Below are 24,100 nucleotides of genomic sequence, written 5' to 3' on the forward strand. Positions count from 1 at the left end.
AAACATTTGCATTGATTTTGATTGTTTAATACTCAAGAGTGAAAAAGTGTAAAATCACAAAGCTACAAAGCTTATACCACCACCAAAATGCAGTTTCATTTCAAATAACCAAAATACAAGCTGCCTGCAGTCTCATACAGCTGACATTAACAAACCCAGTTTCAACATTCTTACCGTCTTTTAAACACCTGCTATTCACAAACATCAGTCAATACAAAGTTCCAGGTCTCTCACACAACTTTTCTTATATTCTATATTATATCTAGACCAGATGTTTACACATTTAGAAAAGTGCCCCATTTCTTATCTATTTCAGCACATAGTTTTTACCTCCGAAGATTAGTAATGATATTTTAAAAGCTTTTTTCTTAATCTAAACTCACCATTAAATTTATTTTTGTTTGTTTTTAAATGAAAAACACAACTTATACAAATAAGCTTCAAAAGCGCATGCTGTCCAAGGTTATATCACCAATCCTTCCAGCCATGTTATAATATAATGCTCATGCAGATAGGGTTAGTACATTAGACAACATTTGTTCTCACTAATAATGCACCTATGGCCCTGATTCTGCAAATGCAACTGTAAGGCCTGCAGGATGTGATTGTCCACCTAACTACATTTTGTTATTTGGAGGTAGTATTATCCAAAAGCTGTCATTATGTCAAAATGTCTTGGGTTAATGAGAGCTAAGTGGAAAATTGGTGCTTACATAAACATGTTTAAAACTTATGCCATCCATACAAAATATTTGTTTTCACAGCCTCTAAGTATTCTTGCAAAGGAATTGTGCATGTATTTAAATGTGAACTGTGCATATCTTTAAGCATTATGCTAATGCACATTGCCAATTCCCTAAAATAAACTGACTTTCCAACAGCCAAGTAAAATCCTGATCTTTAATGGAACTAATGAAAATACTCCAAAGAAATGTTTCCTTTCAGTCAGAATAGTTCTACACCTTGATGTAGCCTACAAGATCTGATTGCGATGTTTACAGGAATTTTTAAAGAGGTGCTGTTGCCTCAATGGAAACAACACTTTCTTTTCTCCTGGTTGTTGGTATTATGTGATTCATTTATGTGAATCCCTACTGGCTTTTTTTTTCCCTTTAGTTGACATAATCCTCTGAGCAGGTGAAGATAAATGTAACAGTGCTGGCATAGCTGTTCCTAAGGACAATGTCTGTTTAAGATTACACAGGTTAGCAATAAGAAAGGTTTAACTTTGGAAGTAGCTTTTTATTGACTACAAAATACATTCTCTGCAGATATTCTTAGTTCTAATTTAGAGAAAATGTTCGAGTTTCAGGTTAGAATCAAACTTTAAGAAAATTCACACTGATTACTTCTTTTTAAATATTTTTTAAAATACTGCTGCTTTTTACAGATCCAACTCCTTTCCTTATTCCTTATTATCTGATACTTGAAGTACAGAATTTGATTGCTTGCAGTTAAATATCTAGCTGGAACAAAGACGTTACCGTTTTTAAAAAGTAGATGGTCAGCTAAGGAAACAAAAACAGGATGATATTTGAAGTATGGTGACTAATAACACCCTACTGATAAATGGAAGCACAAGGTCTTTTATAAGCGCATATAAATAATTTTGAAAAATGCTGTTAGTCATTACGTGTTGAACAGCACAGATGAGCACAGCATACAGGCCTTTAGTGCTTTCACAAACCTCAGTTTCCTTTCATCTTCCAGCTGTTGGTTATGGTTCCAATTTCAACAAATGATTTCCTAGCATGTCATTAAATATACATATATAAATCCTGATCATACTCACACTGGTGTACTCACATAAAATCAGGAAAATATACAGAAAGATTTGCAATGCAGACAAACCTCCTGAGTTAGTCTTTGGAACGCTGATAATAGTTTTAATATACTTTGTACAGTTTCCAGCTTTGTTACTAAGGCACACAATGATTAATCTGTTCCATATCTGAAACAGAATGATATGTCAGTCAGCAGGTTACTTCTCTTTAGCTTTGCATTTACATTCATGTTAAAAATAAGCAGTCAGTTTTGAAAAATCTAGCTTCTGTTAAAGCTAAAAAAATCTGAAAATTGAATATCCATGCCAGACTAAAATACTTAAACTGTATTCTAATCTGGGTTAGCACACACAGTACTATGTATATAGAACCACAGGAAAATACTTCTGTGTCAGAAACTACCAGACTGACACGATAGCCATTCAGATACAGGTGTGTTCCTACTCTGCAGAGAAAGTATAGGAGAGTGAGTGAGTGAATGTGCATATGTGTATGCATGCATATGAATATAGCAGCTTCTCATTTGTTCATTTTATTCTTGTATGTGTTCAGTTTCATATCTTCTTACCCCAGTGAAAAAATAAATTTCAGCTGCTATTTCTGTATCTGCTGGCACTGCATGGTTTAGTGCAGTACTGGACCTGGACTTTGAAGAAACTGAATTTTTATCGTAAAGCTGATTTATATCTTTCATTTAACCAATGTGCAATCAAGTGAAATAAATACAGTTTTGAAATGGTTTAGGCAGAAACCAACTTTGGCCAGAGAAAAGTCTTATAACCAGAGAAAAGAAATACAAGGGAAAATTAAAATCTCTGGTTAGGTTTGCAGGTCTAGTGATTAGAAAGAGCATCTTCTCATTTGTAAACAAGACAGGAATTACCTGGAAATTATCTGTCATAAAATGGTCACAGATATGATCCACATATTTTCTTTAGAATATAGCTAATATTAGCTAATTCCACTGTGTTAAGAAGTTATGCATTAAGTAACATTTGACACTTCACACTTACCGTCAGCAATACCTAGTGTCAAGGTAAGCAATGTACTGCAAAATAACTTGCTGCTGTTACTGTGCATACACACTGAAGCTGTAGAGTTCTCCTTACTCTGGTAGAAGTACTTTCTAGTCTATTTTTAAAATTTTATTTATTTTTTTGAGATATACTCTGCCATTTCTCACTATGAATTCTGCGAGAAATCTCTGCTTCAGTGTTACCTCTTATTTTTATTTTGGCACTGCATTCTAACTATACAGATAATAGTATTTTTGTCTATTCTTGCTGTGCATTGTTAAGTCCTAAGGAATTGTATTCAGCTTCCATAGCTGATATAACTGTATCTTTCCTTAAAATATTTTCATTAGGTATTGCATATAAATACACAGAAATAGAACGGAAAATCAGCTACCTACCACCCTCATTAGTCTTATGACCTCTTATATTTGTAGTTAGTAGCTTTAAAGAGAATTGCTGATTTTAGTAACCAAGTACAATACAGTATTTTGTAAAAATGGAAAAATCCTATTGAAATACACACTTGTTAATAAACTGCTATAAAACAGACAAAAAAATACAATCTTCTGAATTAGCCAGTAGCAATTATCTGTCTCTATAGGTGAAAAAAACTGAAGTTATTGCAAACAGGTCTCTGAGGGAAAAAACAAACAAACATATTAATAGCATGATTTCTCCCAAAAATATAATTTCAAATCAAGTAAAAAGTGTACTGAATAGGTTGAAGGTTTCAATACCAACACAGGATAATCAAGAACCTGCATAAACAAATTACCAAGTAGACTTCATTAAAGTGTCCTTTCAGAACCACTGTCCATCATTCTCTTCATCATCTTCCTCCTCATGGTCCAGATAGAGAAGTGCAACTTTCTTTTCATCAGAAATAACTGACCTTTGGTCTACCATTCTTTGCAATTGTACAGTTTTATCAAAACTCGACTTCTCCACTATGTTTTCAACATGATCTTGGGAAAAACTGGAGTGAATATAACTTCTTTTATTTTCACCGTCCCCACTGTGGTCACTTTCAACTCTAAACTGTGACTGATTAGCAGAAGGGTCTTGTTCATTAGATATGAGCACTGTTGCTTGTTCTTCACTTTCTGCCATAGATACTCCACCCACATTGGGAGCACCCATTTGAAAAGTAAATGACGTCTCACTGGATCCTACTTTAACATGCTTCATGGAGCTACGGCTCTCAGATGACTCTCGTGTTTGTGAATGATCCTCTAGAGTTTCAGAAATGGGTCTTGTAAAGACTATTTGTTCAGTTTGAGTTTCTACAGGAGTTATTCTAACATGCCTGAAAGACCCACTTATATCCGAGCTTCCTTCATTCTCTGAAAGATGTCCTTTGTTAACGAACTCTGGAGTTTCAGAAAGGGAGCCTTGGTATATGATTCTCTCAGTTGTTTTAACTCCTGTTTGGCCGAGTCTAAAATGCTTTACTGAGCTTTCTGAATGGGTTTGATCTCCCACTTCACTGATTTCAATATGCTCAGTGATGGGGCCCTGGTAGATTACTTTTTCTGCTGTCATAAACTCTCTAGGGCCTAATTGAACATGTCTTATTGAACTCTCTGTCTGTGAAAAGTCTCTAGAGTCACTCACCTCTACTTTACCAGAGATTGGTCCCTCAAAAATAACTTGCTCAGAGTGAATCTCTTCTGGGTGTAATCTAAACTGCTTTACTGATTTGCTGACATCCACAGACCCTTCTGCCTGAGAGAGATTCTCAGAGCCCAGCCCTTCAAAAGACACTTCTTCAATTACTTGTCTTGATCCTACTGTAACATGCCTTGTGGACCTGTTGATGCCCGATGAAAAGGTCTGCTGAGAAAGATTTCCAGAATCAATCTCTTCTACAGTTGTTGTAATGGGGCCACTATAAATTACTTCTTCTGTTGTTTGGATTTCTTTGGGACCCAGTTTAAAATGCTTTACAGAATGGCTCATCCCTGATGAGCCCTCTGTCTGAACAACATCTTCTGTGGCACTGAGCCCCAGCATTTCAGAACCAGGCCCTTTGTATACAATCTGCTCAAATCTCTGGACTTCTGTTGGACCAACCCTAATACGTCTTACAGTCGTGCTCTCATCAGTTGACTCCGGTGAGTGAGAGTCTTCTCCAAAACTTGCAGTTTCCAAAACTGAACCATCATAAATGACTTTTTCAGTGGTATGATATCCTGTGCTACCACTCTTCCTCACTGTGGATGACGTGTAGACTTCTTGATTAGCCACAGGAGTGTACGTGTCACTGTGTGCAGAAACATCTGTTTCTGTACTGATTTTACCATCAGCAGCTCTCTCCAACTTATCTCTTTTCAAGGAGTGTGATGTTGTCTTCTCACCTGCAATTACTTCACCAAGCTGAGCTACATCGAACTCATCAGCATTAAGGGTCTGAGATAGATTGACTTCAGCAACAATTGTCAGCAAGCCTCCCTCCTCCGTTTGATGAACTTTTTTGATATCAAATTCCAAGTTACTAGAGTCTGCTTGATTTTCTTTTGTTAATGCAGACAGTTCCTCTTTTACACTTTCTGGGAGACTGCCTTCCAGCTGTTCTAAAGCTTCCTTCAGTTGTTGCTTGGGGTCCTTGGTTTCCTTTGATAAAAGCCCCTTTATTGAAGCCTGAAATTCTTGGGGTATTTTAATTTCTTTTTCAATAACAACAGATTCAACATGGGATGTTCCAGCTTTGGGATGCTCTTCTTTTAATATGTGGGCAGTTGCTTCCTCCCCTACCACTCTGTATGTTTCCTCCTGAGAGCTTACACCTTCATCTCTCTTACTTTGTGTGCCTTGCAAAAATTCGTCTTGCCAAGAATACTTAATAGTTGATTCTTCTTCGATATGAATTTGCCCATACACTGAGTCATCGTCTTTTTCATTAATAACAGGTTGATCATCAGGAACAGACACAAAATATTTTTGTTCAATTGGTGAATCATCTTCCTCAGTTACTTCCTCCACATGAGTGAAGCTTTCATGGCGTTTCTTCTTTTTAAGATCTTCATGCGTAAGCGTTATGTCTTGCTCCTCCTCACCGTAACGCTTCTCTCTTTCAGGGAATGTGTCTTCCACTTCCTCTACTTCAAAAGGTGTTGGAAAATCAGTCCTTTCATCAGTGGCATAATCTACTGTTTCCTCCACAATCTCAACATTAACAGACATATTCTTTGCACCCCCACTTCCTTTCAGGCCATGATGTACTATGTCTTCTATCTCCTGTTTGGAAGGAGTTCCCTCAGCACTCTCTAACACTTTTCTAACATCCCGATTTGAAAGTCTTCCTTCAGCAGAAACATCTATGTTTTCTTGTACTCGAGACTGCACCGTCATCTTTGTCTTTATTTTCCCATCATCAGGTTGCTCTTGCTTACTAAAAGAGGTTACTTTTGTGTCTGTTGATACTTCTGAACTAGAAGAGTGAGTAAAACTTTTAAGAATGTCAGCAACAATGTTCTCTGCTATATTTTCAGTTGACAGAGTCTCTGTTTTATGACTTCTGTCACTAGTTCTCCCTTCTTCTCTCAGATTAGATTCTGAAACACTGACTTTGTGAATTTCAGCAGCCTTAGTTACGTGGTCATCTGTCTCTCTTCCTGTGGAAGTTTTAAAATCTTGTGAACGTATATCTTTGTTATTCTTCTGAGATACTTTATCAGGAGCAGATCTTTCAAGACTGATAGGTATCTCAATGACTTCTTTGCTTTTGGATTCAAAGGATACATCTGTATCTTTTTTACTTGATTCATATTTTGAAGCTCTCGCATTAGAAATATCACTCCCTGCTACCTTCTGGTTAATGACTTCCTCCCGGACATATTTTTTCTGCTCTATTCCCACTTTTGCATCACCTTGCCTTCCAAAATTCACACTTCTTTCTTCTACAAAAGTCTTCTCATCTACCTTCCTTTTCTCCTCCTTTGTTTGTTTCTCTAGCTTATCTTTTTCTTTTGTCAGTGATCTGCTCTCTTCAGTTGGTTTGCTGCCTCCTCTTTTTTCTTTTACTGTGGTCTGAGTTTCAGTTATGGTTTCTTCATATACAGATGGTTTTAAATTGGTATTCAGCTCATAGGTTGGAAATTTAGAGAAGTTTGGTTTTGTTCCTAGACTTTCAGAAATCCTTGACTTTGTGTCAGCTTTGCTGTCCTTGTCTGATCTTTCAGCATGTGTTGATTGTTTTGAAAAAGATATTGTAGATGAAGACGTAACTTCTGTTTTCTTTCTTTCTGGAATTGTCTTCTGCTGGGTTTCAGTGCTTTTCCAGCTACTGTAGCCTGGGGTATATGTTCTTAATTCTTTGTGGTCTGTCACAATTCTTTCGTCCTTTCTAATAGTTGTTGAAGGGCGATATACTGAACCTAGTACATCTATTCCAAAAGATTTTCCACTCGCTGCTGTCTGTGATCCAGCCTGTGTTGATCGAGCTGAATAGCGTGCAGAATTGCTTATGTTTATCGCTGGTATTCTATGCCTTGTATCAGTGATCCTGATAGCTGGTGAAGTTTTATTTTGACTTCTTTCTTGATAAGTAGAGTACGTATCGGTGTAGTTATATGAAGTGTTTATAATATCTGCAAAGAGAGTATAGGTAAATTATTAATATTATTAATATTAAAATTGTGGCTTGTATCTAAAAACAATACAGAATAAAGAGGTCATGAACTAAGAAATGTAACACTGTTTGAAAGGAAACAACGTATCTTCATTTTCAATAAAGCTCTGAAAATGAATTTCCATAGATTTGGTATGATAATTAAGTCTTTGCATAAGTTACATTAAGGCTGAAAGCAAAGCTTTTTACTGAGTTACAAGTTCTTGCTAATTTAACATTTTATGAGCTATTGGACATTATGGCATTTACTTAAGAATTACTCCTTTCATATTTACACTGATGTCCATTCACATTTACAAGTTCTTATTAAATAGCGTATGCTTGTTTTATTGCTTCTTCAGTCCAAGTGGTCTGAAGTTTCTCTGTTCCTACAGTGTTAATGGCATACCTGCATGCTGGAAGTTGACAATATGAATACTATCATCTATAGCCACAAGATGCAACAAGGTACAACAAAGGAGAGTAATAAAGAACCTCTTAGGCTATACCTGTACACATTAATAAAATGGACCAGGAATAACCGTCCAGCTCTAATTCAAATCTCCTATTCCTAAAAACCTAGCAACATCTGCTCTGCATTTTGGTAGTGCTTCCAGGTCTGTGGTAACCACTGAACACACCTGAGCACTGTCTGCAAAAGGACTGGCTAATCCAAATCATAACTGTGCCAGAGACAGCACTAACAATTTAACATTATAGGCAAGCGTATGCAAATGTTTCACCTATGCTGTAATCTATTTGATTTACTATTACAGATACAGACTTCCAACCTCTTCTGAGACCAATGTCTGTGATAGTCTGGCAAGTTTAGGATAACACTTAAGACAAAACACAGGAGCATTCTCAGGACTAATTCTGATATTAATGAGAGTTGCCAAAGCAGCTGGACTGTAAATTCATCTCATCTAGTATCCTGCTTACAGTGACCAACAGTAGAATAAGGAAGAGTATAAGAACAGGGCAAGTAAATAGTGATACTTCCCTGGTATACTCTCACAGCCTCCAGAGATTTGCAGCTCCTAAGATAGAAATGGTATCTTTATGTTTATTAATCCTTTTATTTGTCTTTTCTTACTCTGCTTAAATTACTCTCTAAACCTATGTACATTTATTAACGCTCACGTCTCATGCTTTTAACTCACAGTGCCAAAATTTTAACTATGTTTTATTAAATACTTCTTGCTTCATACTTCAAAACTCTCTTAAGAACTACGGGCATCCAAGTTTTTGCACTGTTGAGCTATGAAACATCACTCCCTGCTTAACTCCTCCACTTGAGTCACAATTTTATAAGTTTTTCTTATACGCTAGAGCACCATGTTGATTTGAAATGTTAAAACTCAAAACCAATTTCACAGTACTCTGATGAAAAAGAAACATCGCAGCACACTATTTTCCAATTATATTTAATTCAATTTCCATTTTTCAATGCTCATTTTTTACCTTGAGGCAATTTCCCTATAAGCTGATCTCTCCATTTAATAATCCACTCGTTGCTTTCCCCTTCCAACAGAGTCCTGGAAAACACATAAAAAGGCATTCCGTCAAAATACTGGGAAGAATAATCATAATATTTAAAATATATAAGTCTTAGAAATGGAAAAAATTATCCTGCAGTTGGGTCTGACCCTGAATGTTATTCTCATCCCATAATTTTATCAGTGACAATTAGAAATCCTTGGCTTCCTCTTGGTTCAGAGAGTTCACTTCTTCAGAATAACACCATGATCTTGCAGTAGGTTATAGCACAGAAACCACATGGTTTTAGATTATAACTTCCACATTAGTCAGTGTATTGCTTCCTGACATGGACAAAATCTACTCCTTTCCACTCTGGAATCATAAAAAACTAGCATGTTTTTCCAGATCAACAGCCTTATAATAGAATTAGGAAAAAATGGGCTAAACAAAACTGAGCAGAGATTCAGTAAAGCTTTTTCAGAGAACCATATAGAAATATTTTATAAAGAAATGACAAAAATTTTCATTTTCATTAATACTGGCAAGCAAATAACCAGCAGCTTTCCTGCTTGATTACATAGTACTCAAAGTGCTGCAGTGTAATATAAATATAACAGTTATTCTAATTTCTATAGAATGCAATTTCTATCCTTTTCAGATGAAAACTGAAGGAAAATATTACTTCTACTGTCAAAGAGTGGCTAGTTCTGGAAGTAATTATTCTTAGTTCTTATTCTATCTGAAATCAACACAACATATTATACACCAAAGGACTAGGAAAAATCTTTGTGATAGAAACTTCTGTGCTGGTGGCACACATCAGCTGTTCTTGTAGATATCACACCCAGCTGATTACTTGAGAACACCTGCTATTCTACCTGTATGCCAAATTTTGTTCCCTATAGGGCACATCTGAGCATGGACACCTACTCTCAAGAACAACCAGACAGCAGCCACGGGCTTGTTCAGTTCCTAAATAACTTGATAGCCTACTTGTTTTGGTTTATCCCCTAAAGTTGTGGAAAATACTCCTGAGGTACATTTCCTACAGATACCAGCAAAGCTGAGGGGCAAAATATCTTCAGCATTAATGGCTCTACATTAAGAAATGAATATAGGTAAATAGCAAACTCCTGCCCCCTCAGGGGAAAAAGAACACAATTGGTCTATAAAAATAAAATCATTGGCTTCTTCTCTTTACAGAGCATAAAAACTAGATATTAGAGTGACATCTTATGCAGTCCTAGCATTTTTAGACACGATGATTCAATAAGATTGGATCCCAAAATTTCTAATAAATTCTCTTTAAGCCCTTGTGTGCTTTTTTCTCATCTGCTGCTCTTATGCTTGTACTGTCTGATGTGAAGCATATCCAGCTGCTGTTAGGAAACAAAGAAAAAAAAGGAAGAAGAAAAAAAGTAGTTTGCATCTCCTCCACATTATCTGGGACACAATCTATGCTATACTCCAAAAAATATGCTAAACTGCAGCATTGTGGTTCAACGGGACAGAAATTCTATGGCAGGTTCTTTAAATATGCAACTGAATGCTGTAATCAGTACAGTACTTTTGTGCTTTTATGTTCACTCCTACTGGTGAGATAACAGCTTCATCATTTCCAGTTTTGGAAATGCCGGATGTTTTGCACTGATAAGAGCAGCTGCAACATCAAAGTTGTCAAAGGGGAGGCTGCAGGACTATGATAGCCAAGGCTCCCTAGCAGGGAGCTGTAAGCAACCGAAGACTGTGGGATAAACACATTTGCTGGGCCTTTCTAGCAAAATGAACAATGCAGACATTTTAAATATCACCTGTAGATGGTGACTAACCAGTCTGGACATTGTGTGCTTCTTTTGGCTTCTGACTGCCTCTAGATTCAGTGGGACAGTGCTATATTAGCAAAGATCACCTATAAGTTTTTCTTTGTAACCATGGATTTGCCTTGATTCAGAATGAAAATCAATTCAACACTTCTAAAGAGTGTTCCCAAGAGCAAACATCATATCTGATTAACCTGGTGAGCGCCAAAGAATTTGCTCTGAAATAAAAGCTAGAAAAGCTGGTGACACTACAGGAATATATCAAGGGGCTGGCAATGAAGGTGTTAACCATGATGAAAGAAACTAAGAATGTGGGTAGTTTGACTAAGGATTTCTGGCTGCTATTAAAACAACAGTTGTTCAGTTGCTGCAGCAACGTATGAAGTCACTAAAAATAAGATCCAAGAGGTAACTGTATACGGCAAAGGGCAACAGCACACAGAAAAGCTGGAGCTGAAATATTACTACTGAAAATATGTTGTACTTGAAAATGAAAGGCAAAGCTTCATGAAACCTCTATAAAACTGGACAGTGGATCAGTGTTTTACTGTATACAGTTCATAACCTATTTCCTCAAGCTTAGCAGGTAGACAAGAAAATATTAAACTGATATTGGTTTAATTAAATTACTGTAAGAAATCATAGTATGAAGTACTGAGCACTAGTCTGGAAGTAAGCAAATTCAGTTTCTGTTCACCAGCTTCACCTTTGCTTCAGTTTATGCAAGTCATTTTGCTTCTTTATTTCTTTGCAGTTCTTAATAACAATTACTTAAGCCATAAACTCTTTGTGGTAAAGTCTGCTTTAAATCTGAAACTAAACATCTCGAATAGTGGAGTGTTAATCTCAACTGTATAAACTTTTAAGTATTTATAGAAATGACAAAAAGCATTCCTTCAAGTTGCACTCTTCTAAAAAAATAACTGTCAGCGAATTCCTGGAAATCTGACTCCCAGTGACATATATAGTCACTGACTTAAGACTTAATATTTCCAGAAAATACTATATCTGTACCTTTAAATGACATTAATAATGAGATGTATTATCTAAGGTAAGCAGTTACACGGTAGCCAACCCGAAGCCTTACTGTGTACTGGAAGATAAAAGAAAAAGTAGTCCAGGAGAGCAGATAGATGAGTTAAACTGGTTGGGTGCAGAGGGAGAAGATGCCAAAAGTAAAGGAAGTCAAGTAAATGTTATCGTGGTCATTCACAACAGCAGTAACTTGATCTGTCTCACTGACAGAAACTGAAAATCTCAGGGGCAGTTTGCCAGCAGCCCATAAAAATTCATCCTGTCCATCCTAAGTATTTGGAAAGAGTTATAAAAAACATGTATTTGGGGAATGCAATGGAGGAAGCATTTTTAGGGGGTAAAGGCCAATCCAGCACAGTTCTTTTCCACTGTGAGATGACAAGGACCGTATGAAGAATAGCAGGTGACAAACTGCACGTGAAACAACCTGGACATCAGTGACTCAGAATGTTCTCTGGGAAATAAAGATGAGCATATGAGATACGGGATGGTATAAGTCGTATACAGAGAATAACAGAACTGACTGGAGAGGCTATGGTGAACATCTGAGGAGGCCTTAATGCTGGTGATGATTTCTTGAGGGATGGAACTGGAGCATTGGAGAAAAAGAATTGAGAATTAAGATGTTCACAAGTTACAACTTCATAAAGCCATATAAGATATGTATTTCACTTTCTCAGTGAGCCTTGGATTCCATATCAGGAAAAATGAGCAGAATTGGAGAGGAAGTACACTTGGTCCTTGGGGAAGGGTGTTCTTTTCAACTGTGAACCTTCTTGCCAGTGCCGAAGCAAGTGACTAATGGAAAGAATTAGCTTTAGAATGGGACATGTAGGAGTTGTAAAACAAAGGGAAAACATAGGTGGGAGGTAAAAAAAAAGACAGCTCCAAGAGGCTGACCAGACAGCAAACCCTTTTGTGCCAAGAGAGGAGGTGCCAAAGCCTCAATGGAAACTTCTCAATGGACAGTTCGGCATATTGAAGTGAGGTGCCTTTGGTCTCCAATATGCATAAACAAGGGTATATGCCAGGATCCTTTGTGGAAATGAAGAGAAGCTGGATTCATGTGCCATGATTATTGCAGATAAAAAGATCTGGCAGAAGAACTGGATTTCAAAGTATAGATCAGCAGTCCAGAATTCTCTTACTGAGCAGCTTCCTTTACCACAGAAGCAGCATCTATCTCCAGCCAATGAGTTTATCTTTTTCCTTCTGAATCACTTCTGTACTATGTGTAAACTGATACATCATGATTCTCCAGACAGGAGAAATACTCTGGCTTTTCACCCACACATCTACCACCTCTATAGTTAAATACATACAGTACTGAGGATTTATGAGCAGAAAAATTGTTTGTCGATAACTCACACTTGACCCAAGCATATTTCCCGAGCAAACCAAGAATATGAACAACTGGGATTTATCAAATAGACTTTTCTGTGACTTTCTCACTGTTCTCCAGCTGGAACAAAACAATTGAAAACTCACTATTTACATCAACATTGCAAGAGGCTGCTAAGAAGAATATTTAAATGATGAATTTTGCTATATTACTTGACAGATAGCAGCTATACTGCCCCACATTTCTTTTTATTATCCTCTGATTGGACAATTGAGTGTGACTGAAATACTTACCTGTAAGTTTCAATTTCAAGGATGAGACCTGCTTTCACCTGCAGTAATTCTTGATAATCCCTCAGGTAATCTGTGATTGACATGGTCAGGAACTGCTTTTCATCTTCTAGAGCATCAATTATCCGCTAGAAAGAAATAATGATTGTTAGTTTTGAATAAACTTTAAAATCTGTCATACCTGAATGTTTAATAAATAAAAAGTTTTAATTAAAAAATAAAATCTGGAAGAGCAGGAAATCAACACATTCCATCACAAACAGAACAAATCAGCTCTGGGACTTCCCTATATACATTATTACTGTAATAGAGTTTTGTGCTATGATTTCACTTCATCAAGCTGGTTAAATATCTAAGCAAAACCCATTCAAATGCTGTGTACAAAAGTAATCAAGTGCACATAGCAAAAAAAATATACTGCATCATAAACATGATTTGAATGGGATTCACTCTGTCATTTTAAGGGTTCAGATACGGATATCTAAATCATTCTTCAGATCTGGAATTTTTGCAGTTTCTTTGCTAAGAGAACCTGGCTGATTTCTCTTTGTTAGTACTTTGAGGTATACACACATGTGTGGGCCCAAACCAGTTGGGTCCAATGCATCTGGAGATGCTCATAGTGCCTAAAAGGTGAAGAAAGAACGTCCAGAAGTTTCTTCCCACCAAGTTTTCTACAATCTTTGGATACTTGCTTCTAAATTCACCCACTATTCTTCTAACTGCTAATCAGAAGACATACAAAGCATAGATGCAGCAGGAGACTCCCCAGACTGGACAGAGCTAGTATAATATGTGGCTGGCAGAAGCAAGGTTTAAGAACTAAGAACACAAAGTCCAAGCCTTTCAAATGTTAACAAGTTTGTTTAACACAAAAGCAAAAAGAAAGCTTCCTGAAGGAAGCTGCTTGTATTTTTATGTGTGCGTGGGAATATCTGTCTACCTATATCTTCACTTGTATTTGCAGCTGTTGTTCTATGATTATACTAACATTTGGGCGTTAACTTTACTTGATGTGAAAAATCTTGTCTACAGTCGTCAGCATATGTTAAAGCTCCTTTTTTCTGTCAGAAAACAAATATTTGTGTATCTGAAAAAGCACTATCAGCCATCCACTAACCTCATCCAGACTATAGCAGAGGTAACATCCTGTATGGTTCTGCATGATGACAAGCAGAACCACTGACCTTTAGAGGCTCTGAGGCAGCAGTGCTATTCAAGAACTGACACAATGGAAAATCCCAAGATGAGAAAGGAAGAGAAGTGCCAGGCCTTGCTTTTAAAAGGAAAAGGCAGTGAGAAAAGGACAGGGTGTTGCCAGAAGAGTCTGCAAAAGAAACAGGCAAGAAAGACTGGGTATATATGAGACCAGTCCCTAAAGGTGGTAAGATACAAAACAAGAAGACTCAGGCATTTGTTGCCTCTTCAACAAATACAGAGACTAAATAAATAAAATTAGTTAGAATGTCCTAATGATTACCATAAAGGGGCTACATAACTGGACCAGCTGTGTAATTGCTGTGAAGGAATTCATTCCAACAGGAAGAGACAATCTGTAGACTAGATGGCAGACGGCCACTTACCCAGCCTTCCAGTCACTGATACCTAACTATGGCGCAGAGAACAACTGACATACAGTTTCCAAGCATGCTAAAAAGGTGTCTAAAGCCCAGGAGATGGGAAACTGACTAACATCAGTTCTGCAAAAAGTAACCTATGTTGCTCCAGCCATGTTTGCTCCACACTTCCTCTAAGGGATTAACTTGAAAAGATCATTCCTCACCCACATCAGCCTCTTTCTCTAAGTCCTGGTGAAGTCCCAATAGAACTGTATTACTAGATAGAAGTGATTTTCTCATCCTTCAGAGGCCTCTTTCCAGTCAGGAGTGGGAAATTTCAGAAGGGCAGTAGGGGGAAAAGAATGTACTTGGGTTGTCCAAACTGTACCTACTGAGGGAATAAAGACAGGACATCAGGCTCCAGCCCTTTCCAGCTGGTACTGTTTACCAATCCCACAGCTCATTCAGTGGCTCAGTAGAGGGAGGAACTGTGCTTAGCTGGCTGGAAAGTGGTACACAAAAAAAAATGCATGTGACACAGATATTACATGTTCATTTGACAAAACATTTTCTTTTCCTCTGGAACTTACAACATGACTGACACAGGAACCAGTCCTAATGCCCCTGAATTAGCAAAAAATTTCTGCCTTCTTTCAAAGCAACAGCTATGTCCTTTTTTACAGCTGAAAACTATGGAGCTTCCTTCTGCTGTCACTCCATATTGAAACTGGTACTCAAATCGCTGAGTGTTTGTATAAGTATTTTCAGGGCACACAGCTGGAACTATGGAAGTTAGACTTAAGAAATCTACTGAGTTCATCCCACAGCACCCAGGACCAGTGAAAATGTTCCAAACAATCATGATTTACAGCATGCCTGCTTCAGCTGAATTATAGCCCCAAGGACATATTTCTATTTAACGCTGCTGAAAGCTTCAGTGGGGATAGGGATGGGGTAGGAGACAAAGATGGACATATAAGGCGACTGGATGATATATGGAAAGTATGAATAAATCTAATTGCTATTACAGCTGCAATGGACAAAAATCACTTGACTTAAATCTGTACATACTTATCATTTCTATGTGACACTTTGCAATAAATAAGCACGGAATAGATACTCTTTAAGAGTCATAGAAAATCTAATGCTAAAAGTACTTTCACCAACAAAGGAAACACTGAGGGGGAAAAAATAAAAATAAAGCTCTGATGACAAGAACAAAACTTGCACAAACTGCTTCTACATATTCTGTAATTTGTTTTCCCAAAGGTGAATCAATTATTTTTTTCCTTTCTCATGGACAAGCTGTTGGAAAAGACCTTTTTCACTGGAAACCAAATGGTTTAAACATAGCACAGCAAGGACAGATTTTGGACATCAAAATAGCTAAACATTAGTTGGCTTGTACGTTTGGGTAAACTTATGATCCTAAGTTTAAAGAATGACACCTTGCGGGTCTTCATGTTTTCCCCTGGCTCTGATCAACCCATAGATTCAATTATGCAGCACTTCTAAAACTTTGGAAGTGTTTACACACATGATTGGAAGAATAAAGTGGACTGTCAAAAATGAAAAGAAAGAAAGAAAGATTCAGAAGTTAAAAGCTTTTCTGATTACTTCTTACATACCTACTGTGACTCAGTTCACAGCAATCTGCAAACTATGCAACTTGCAAACAATCCGGTAGCCTACAAAAACCAGACACAGAGAAACAAGTCCCAGTCCCCTCCCAACTGCCAGCATCTCCATAATCTACCGCTGGTGGATACAATGTCACATTACCACGAGGGCTTCAGACAAACAAGGAGCTCCAACAGGGTGTTAATAAAAGGGTCTAACAAGGAACAAAAGAAATGTTGCCCTCGGGAAATGGGTCGATGGTCCGGATGATCTAATATGCGCTCTCCACTCTAAATTTGATGAACTGATATTTTTCTGTCCTGGCATTTGCTGATCAGTTTGGGGTGATTATACGTGCCACCAAACATTATTCTGGCTGCAAGCAAATTCCCAGCTCCAAATGCTACGATAACCCTCTGTTTAAAAACATCAAACATCCACCTGAAATGACTGCCAGGCACCTACACTAGTAAGGTTTTATTATTATCAAACAATTCCCACTCAGCTTGTTACAGTAACACATCTTCCTGCCTTCAAAAGACTAAGTTTCCTCACCTACAACATGGACCACAAGCATTTCTTTAGGCTCAGCAGGGTACATAACACAGGAAGAAAACTCAGATCTCTTCTTTGATCTCAACAAGACAACCTTAAGTCTCAGGCCAGAAGGGAAGTTTTGTGTCCCAGTGCTCAGGGACTCGCTTTATCTCTCTCGGGAACTGCTCTGAGTCACCGTGTGCTTGAGCCAGCCTCAGTGGCAGCCCTGGCAACTCTGCGAGCCAGCTCTTGAGATCTTGGCAGGGGCACTGGGAAGGGAGCACCTGTCACCAGAAAGATGCTCTCAGGGTCACCATCGCACTCAGAGAACCCACCCTTCACAGAGGACTCTCCCTGAAGTGGTGCAGCAGGGCTCCCTGCAGCCCCAAGAGAAGGGATTTCAGCCCGAGGAAATCCTGCTGGAGGGAGGCAGAGCGGGGCAAGGGAGCCCAGGCCCACAGGTTGATACGCAAGAGTGGGACTCAGGACTATGGGAGCAGGCTGCCAGCCTGGGGCCTTGTGAAGTGAGATGCTGATCAGATCTCACTATGGGCCAGAACTTAGAGAAAAAAGTGAACGGGAGGGTGGAAGGAGATGCAGAGAGGCACCGAAACAAGCGTCAAAGAGTGAGCATGAAGCGGCACGGCTGGACAGCCCCGGCGAAGGGCCACGACTGAGGGACAAGGCAAGGCATTGCCACGCACCTGGTACTCCTCCACTTCGGCGCCGTGGCGGTCCTGCATGGCAAGCAGCTCCTGCTCCAGCCGCTCCCGGAGCCCACTCAGCTCCTGGCCCTGGCGGTGGAGGTCCTCCAGGTGCTGGCGGCACTGCCGGCTCTCCTCCCGCAGGAGCTCCAGGTCCTCTCGACTCCGCTGCGCCTCCTGCTCTTGCAGCCTCTGGATCTGCTCCTGATAGCGCAGCAGAGTCTCCTGGCAGCTCTGGCTAAGCAGCATCTCGTAGATCTCCTCCAGCTCCTCCAGGCTCAGGGTGGACAAGGGGGGCGGCAATGCGGCCAGGTCCATCCTCAGCTCTCGTATCTCCACCACCTCACGCCGCTGCCGCTCCGCCAGGTGCCCGTGCTCGTCCTGCAGCTGCAGCAGCAGCTCCTCCAGCGCCACGCACTCGCCCTGCAGCCGCTGCAGCAGCTGCCGCTGCCCGGCCAGCTCCGGCTCCAAGCGGCGCCGCATCGCCAGCACCTCGGCACCCAGCAGCTGTAGCTGCTCCAGCTCCCGCCGCAGCCCGTCCCGCTCCATCTCCGCTTCCAGCTTCGCCTGGCTCAGCTCCTCTAGTTGCATCCGCAGCCAGGCCAGCTCCTGCTCGGGCTCCCGCAGCCCGATCAGCTCCTGCTCCCGCAACTCCGCCAGCTCCCGCGCCAGGAAGCGGTTCTCCTCCTCCAGTTCCCTCACTCGGGACACGAAGACCCGCAGCCTCGAATTGAGCTCCCGCAGCTCCGTCTTCTCGTCTGTCAGTATGACAGTGCCCCATCCTGCTTCCCAGCGCCGCCACATCTTGTCCGAGCTGCGGGTCGGAGCCGCTCTGGCCCCTGCGCTGCTTCTTCTGCTGCTGCCGTTACGCAGCTCCTTCCTTCTCCGCTGCCCCACCGCGGTCTCTACTCTCCGCCGCCGCCTCTTGGCCCCGTTCCGCCTCCAAGCACCGCCCGCTGCCGCCGCCCGCCTCCGCAATGCTGCCCTGCGGCGTCCCCTGCCGGCAGATGCGAGCCGGGGCTCTCCACGGGAGCCGGCAGAAGCGCTGCTGCCCTGAGCCGGCCCCTATGAGCAGAGACAGCCCCTCCGGGACAAGCTCATCCTTCCCCCGGTGTGGGGCCGCGCTGGCTGAGGCTCAGCCTGATTTACCATCCTGTTTCCCGTGAGCGTTTTGTACAGCTTGTGATCCTCCGGTGAGGACTGTGGCTGGACCTAAGTTGGTGTCAGGAGTCAAAAGTCGTTTTAGAACAGCACTTGTAAGCTGAGTAAGCAACTGAAATGCCTCCAGTTTTGAATCTGTACCACGGCTCATAAAATCTTTGAACAACAGAAAGGCTCTCAGTTTCCCAGGCTTAATGCAGGGCAGAAAGTCCTGCAGCCCTCACGTCCCTGTGCCCAATTATCCACTGCCTTATTTTGCACCATATATGGGTTGGATGCAGAGAAGTCCCTTCATTGACTGCACAGAGACTGACTTCATGTGAGCTGCTCAGCAAGGAGGCAGAAAAGCATCACCCTCTGTGCTACCCACCAAATTAGAGAAAAAGATGAGGAGTGACTCATTCCAAGCTTTTTCATCTCCCCAGGCATCCTCTCTTTATCTTCTCTCTCCCTCTCTTATACACACTTAAGTTTCACCCAGTGCTGCAGCACTGGGAGTTTTGCAGAGATCTGCAGCTTTGCATCAGGCAGCTGGCTCAGCACAGCCACCACCTCTGCATTTACTCCTCAGGACAGTGCCCTACCCAATCTCACACTGGGAAACAGCTGGAGTTTGACACCAGCCCTGCAGAGCTGGGGATCAGGGCACAGCCGTGCTTCACTGACAGCACTACACACTCATTTCTGCCCTGTCACGTGCCTCCCGAACCTTCCCAGCCTGGCACCACATCTCCCTTATGTCAAAAGGCCAGATTTTGGCTGCTGCTTTGCTCTCTATGGAGAAACTTTCCTTTTAATCTTGATAAAGCCTACAGGATTTAAACCCAACCAACACAGATAAATCATTGGCTTTGGCCTAAAAGTGAGCCAATTTAGCCTTGGCAGATTTGCTCTGTCAGAGGTCACCGAGAAGCTGATTTACTAAAGACACTTGCTTTTTCTTGGCCTTGTGGTCAAAATCAAGTCCCTCAGTGACACTTTAGCACTTGCTGTTCTTTCATGAGGGGAACCACTGTGCTTCTGAGAGGAGGTAAGTTCCTGTGGTTTACAGGCTTTTTCTACCTCTGATGTCACTGTTATCCCAAAACCCCTGAATAAAGAACGCTGGCAGCCAGTGCACTGCCCACATCAATGTGCTGCTTGACAGGAGCAGGGCAGCTGGTTTAAGCAAGTTTTCTTGAGCTTACTGTAGATGTCCTGACAAATAACTTACCAGCAGTTTGTTGTTCGTCCCTGCTAACAATGTCTGGTTGGTTGGTTGGTTGTTTTCTTTTTGCTTCAACTGTATACGTCATTTTTTTTTATTGCATTGTAGAAAACCCAGCAAGTACTGCACCTCTACTTTTATCTGTCTTGAAAAGAAAACTCACCATAATCTCTTTCTAGATGCTGAATCACTTTCCATGCCAGGGAATCAAGTTCTCCATGAACCTTGCTGTGGATGTTGATGTTTGCTGAGCAGCCTATAGCTTGTTCCTGGGCTCTGGACAGTTTGGCACAGGGAATGACTGACATGGGCAAAGTTTATGTTCTTTCTAAAGCAGAACTCAAAGTTTCCTGAGCTGGATTCAAACACTCTGAAGCTCTTTGAGAATCTCCTGATATTTCCAGATATGCAGATACCTGAAATGCAAACCCATCCTTTGGCATCAGACTTTAATGAAGATATTTGCACTTGCAAAAGAAGGGAAAGGGAAAGAAACCTGATGTCCTCTACCAGTGTCAACCAAATGAAGAAGACCCTGAGGCTGATGCTGCCCACAATAGTTTATCTGTCCTTGTAGGAAGAGGTGAGGTGGTGCCACAACTTTGCTGTCACTAAAGATGGCTGCAGAAGAGCCTGACAGAGTAGATCTCTTTCTTAGCATCAGATCTTTGACACAACTGAGACAAGCCGTGGACCAGAGCCTCCCTCCTCCCCAAGTAAATCCCTGGTGCTAAGGGTAACATCCTGCTTCTAGGAAGTAAAGCAGTTAATAGTAGCAAAGATTTGGGGAGGGAAAGGGCAGAAGGAATTCTGTCTTCACTGCTGTTTCTGTGACTGCAGAGACAAACTGCTCGCTGTGGTCTCTTGAGCTCTAGTGAAGTTCTTGTTCTTTTCAAAGATTCATTACCAGCACCCTACAAATTACAAAGCGTCACCCTAGTAACTCTTACGCCTGTTTTAGCACAGGTTGCTGTGCTTTCTGTCTCATCTGTGAAGTTTAAAGGGTGAAGTTTAAAGGGTAAATTTCCCATTTTAAAGGGAAATGTTTTGATTCTGACGTTCTGAGATAGACACAAAGAAAACGCGTGGTTTATTAAAAATATTTATTAAATGTTTGTTAAATATTTATTTCAAGGACCAAAAGCACAAAGTTCTGACTCTGTTGCCCCCACGGAAGTGAATTTTCTTCCTTTTCTGCCAGCAGTTTAATTGGTACCGTCAGTGCCGTTTTCTGAGGAGCACTTGCAGAAGCGATATTCACCCCTAGATGGCGTGTTTTACTCAGAAGAACTTCACTCCTGAGCCTTTACGTAACTTCTGCTCACTTGTCAGACAGGTTGCACTCTCCAACCAAACAAAACACGCTTTAGTGTTTCCTTGTTGCCTTATCTTGAAGATCTGGCTGTAGCGTAATGCAAAAATGATAAAAATGTGGTGCTTGCATGCTTCAGAAAAAAGCTTGTTACATGGCATATGGTTGGACATATGAGGTATTGACTCAGTAATGGATAAACACTACGTATCTTCTGTTTTCATTCCTATGCTAACTTAAAACAGAATCTTTTTTTTCTTTTTTTCTTTTTCCTAATACAATGTCTCTGCTTTTGTACTTGAATGCAAGGAGAAAGGGTAGCCACTTAAGTTGTTAATATCGCAAAGCTAAAGTTGTTGCAGTAACTAACTGTGTCCACCGTATTTCTGCTTCTCTGTGGACAGCGTAGGGTGGAGCAGAGCCATGAAGCTTTGGAGTAAAAACACACATTTTAGCAAGCGTGTAATGTTCCCCAACCTTCTGAAGCTCACTGCGAGCTGCAAGCCATGTGGACAGAGGATTTCCCATTCCTGTAGGATGATTTCCATAAGGCACACTGCCCAAAAAACTAAAGAACTCTCTAGATCTTAATTAACTAATTAAGACCTGGAACCTTCTTACAAGGCAGATCAAGTGATACCAGCAGACACTCTGTGTCTCAGGCCCTTTTCAGGACATCACAGGCACTCTAAAAATGTAGTGCAATACTTCAGTGCAGAAAATAAGCAAGATGAATGTCAGCTCTGTGTTATGGGGAATACAGTCTCAATATGGATCTTAGCAGGCACAGCTCTTACAATGATGGTGAGAGGGTGGCAGGCAGAGAAGTGCTGAGCAGTGACACGTGCATTAACCAGGAGTTCATGTTACGCTTGTGTAGAATTTAGCTGAGCTGTACTATAGGCTTTGTAGAATTCCTCTATGGAAATGTCTCAGAAGAATAAGAATCCAGTCTATCATTGGAACTGTGTTTCTATTTTTGTACCTCCATTTTGATAGTCTGTAGAAAAAAATTGTAAGGAAGTATGTGTGAGAAGAATGAGCATCACAGCTTCTGTTATCCTTCTGTTTTAGTTCTCTAATGCTTTTCAGTGCTTGGGAATGCAAATAAAAGATAGACCCTGGTTAACCAAATATCCAGTATACAGTTTATGACTTACTTAAAATACAAAGTGGTTTCCTCCTAAATGTCAGCATTTCAGCACACTGAAGGAACAATGCAAGATAACTTAACGGCCAAGTTTTAACCATTTTAGAAAAGAAGTGGGGGAGATTTGGAGAAGAAATAGCACTAGTTTGGGGTCAGGGATAAGAGCTGCTCGGATAAGGTTGTTCTTTTGATTGCTGGTTGTTTTTAAAGAAATTATGAGGCAGTATGCTTGTCCTCACTGGTCTTGGACATAGGAATGGTACAGCTAAAGTAACTGGGAATAAAAAAGACCCCGATCTGCTGGCACTGCCCAGCTGAAATGTACCAAAAGTAATGAAATAAAAATGATGATGAAAAAAGAAATTAGATTTAAAAAAAAATCTGTTGATCTTTCATGAGCTCAAATGTTCTTCATAACAGTGGTAAGGAAATTACTTGTGCTGACTTCAATGGATCCAAGATTTTGTCCATGATTTCTAACCCGAAATTGCTGCTTTCAGAAGTTAAAAAAAAAAAAAAGTCTCCTATGGAAGCAATTTTTCTAGTGCATTATGAATAATATCCACTGCTTTTATTTTACACCTCAGCTTAGCTTGTAAATAACAGCTATTTCCACTAAAAGGCTATTATGAAGTTATCTTTGATGCGGAGGCTACAGTCACAGTTCCCAAGCATGCAAGAACAATTTAGTGTATAAACACCTACTTAAATATCCTGCTTTCCAGCAGAACAGCCCAGAGCAGAGTGAGGGCATGCCCTGGATGGCTTCACTGCAACACACGACATTTCATGCTCTGCTTGCAGGTCCCTGACAAAGGCCCCTCACAGAAGCCAGGCTTTCATGTGGTTATCACAGGGTGTTGCTAGACATTTTCATTTAGCTTTTTACCAGGACATTGCTCCTCCTGCTTAAGGAGAGTAATGCTGAGTGGCCCATAAAGTCTATCAGCTCTTCTGGCCTCCAGTTCTCTCTACCTCACATTCATGGACTCCCACTATCTTGTTAACATGTGAGCTGGACATTCACTCCTGGAGTCATATGGGACCACAGCAATCCCTGGTAGTACCCCCTGGGCTTTGAAAGCTGACTCTCTTTGGGCCCCTGAAAGGCAGCAATACCTCATTGATATTTAGATTCTGGAAAACACACCTGAGCAGATGTTGATCACAGTTTTTAAAAAGCAGTAAATTTGGTTGTTTGCAAGAACTAAAGGAAACTGGTCAGAGTTTCAGAGAAACCTCAGCAATGTTACTCTCTTGTCCCTGTCTGTCAACCAGGCATTGGCACAGGCTGATGTGGGCAGAAAGAATAAATCAGCTCACATAGACACGTTACCTCTGGTACTATTTAATCACAAGGTTAAACAGCCTTGAAAAGTGTCATTTTTGTAAATTCAGCATCTGAGCCATTCATGCATTGAGCTCCCAAGCTTTCAGAGTTAACACCAGAAACATCTTTGAGATGGACATTG

General features: G+C 40.5%; 1 protein-coding gene and 1 long non-coding RNA gene across 11 annotated transcripts in view; one reads left to right on the forward strand and one right to left on the reverse strand.

Moving 5' to 3' along the window:
• Positions 1-24,100, forward strand: part of LOC107318868 (uncharacterized) — a 58,056-nt gene that overhangs the window by 14,312 nt on the left and 19,644 nt on the right. The window contains exons 1-2 of one of the 7 annotated variants that reach the window (XR_014934281.1): positions 18,845-19,989; positions 20,346-20,749. The exons of 4 other annotated variants lie outside the window; for them this stretch is intronic. This is a non-coding gene — a long non-coding RNA (uncharacterized LOC107318868). Of the gene's footprint in view, positions 1-18,844; positions 20,750-24,100 lie in introns of those variants that run through there. 2 more of the 7 variants (XR_014934279.1, XR_014934284.1) reach the window with 2 other exon arrangements.
• Positions 12-18,705, reverse strand: SYNM (synemin). Of its 4 annotated transcripts, none has more exons than XM_015873177.3 (4): positions 17,799-18,705; positions 13,382-13,506; positions 8,874-8,947; positions 12-7,389 (listed from the first exon to the last, which is right to left on the reverse strand). In XM_015873177.3, the coding sequence occupies exons 1-4, from the start codon at positions 18,600-18,602 to the stop codon at positions 3,602-3,604; spliced, it is 4,791 nt and encodes a 1,596-aa protein (XP_015728663.2). In that variant the 5' UTR covers positions 18,603-18,705; the 3' UTR covers positions 12-3,601. The 4 variants fall into 4 exon arrangements, with proteins under 4 accessions (XP_015728663.2, XP_085371380.1, XP_085371379.1 ...); XM_085515254.1 differs by lacking the exon at positions 17,799-18,705 and adding an exon at positions 16,566-17,439; XM_085515253.1 differs by lacking the exon at positions 17,799-18,705 and adding an exon at positions 17,113-17,134.

Source organism: Coturnix japonica, chromosome 14 (assembly GCF_054131305.1).
Source record: "Coturnix japonica strain WE chromosome 14, WE-NBRP24, whole genome shotgun sequence".
Taxonomy (NCBI): Eukaryota; Metazoa; Chordata; class Aves; order Galliformes; family Phasianidae; genus Coturnix; species Coturnix japonica.

Coding starts and splice junctions, on each gene's coding strand:
- SYNM (XM_015873177.3), bottom strand. CDS start 18,602: ATGTGGCGGCGCTGGGAAGCAGGATGGGGCACTGTCATACTGACAGAC. Junction 8,948..13,381: donor CTTGAAATTGAAACTTACAG/GTAAGTATTTCA, acceptor TGTGTTTTCCAG/GACTCTGTTGGAAGGGGAAA. Junction 7,390..8,873: donor TATAGGGAAATTGCCTCAAG/GTAAAAAATGAG, acceptor CTCTCTTTGCAG/ATATTATAAACACTTCATAT.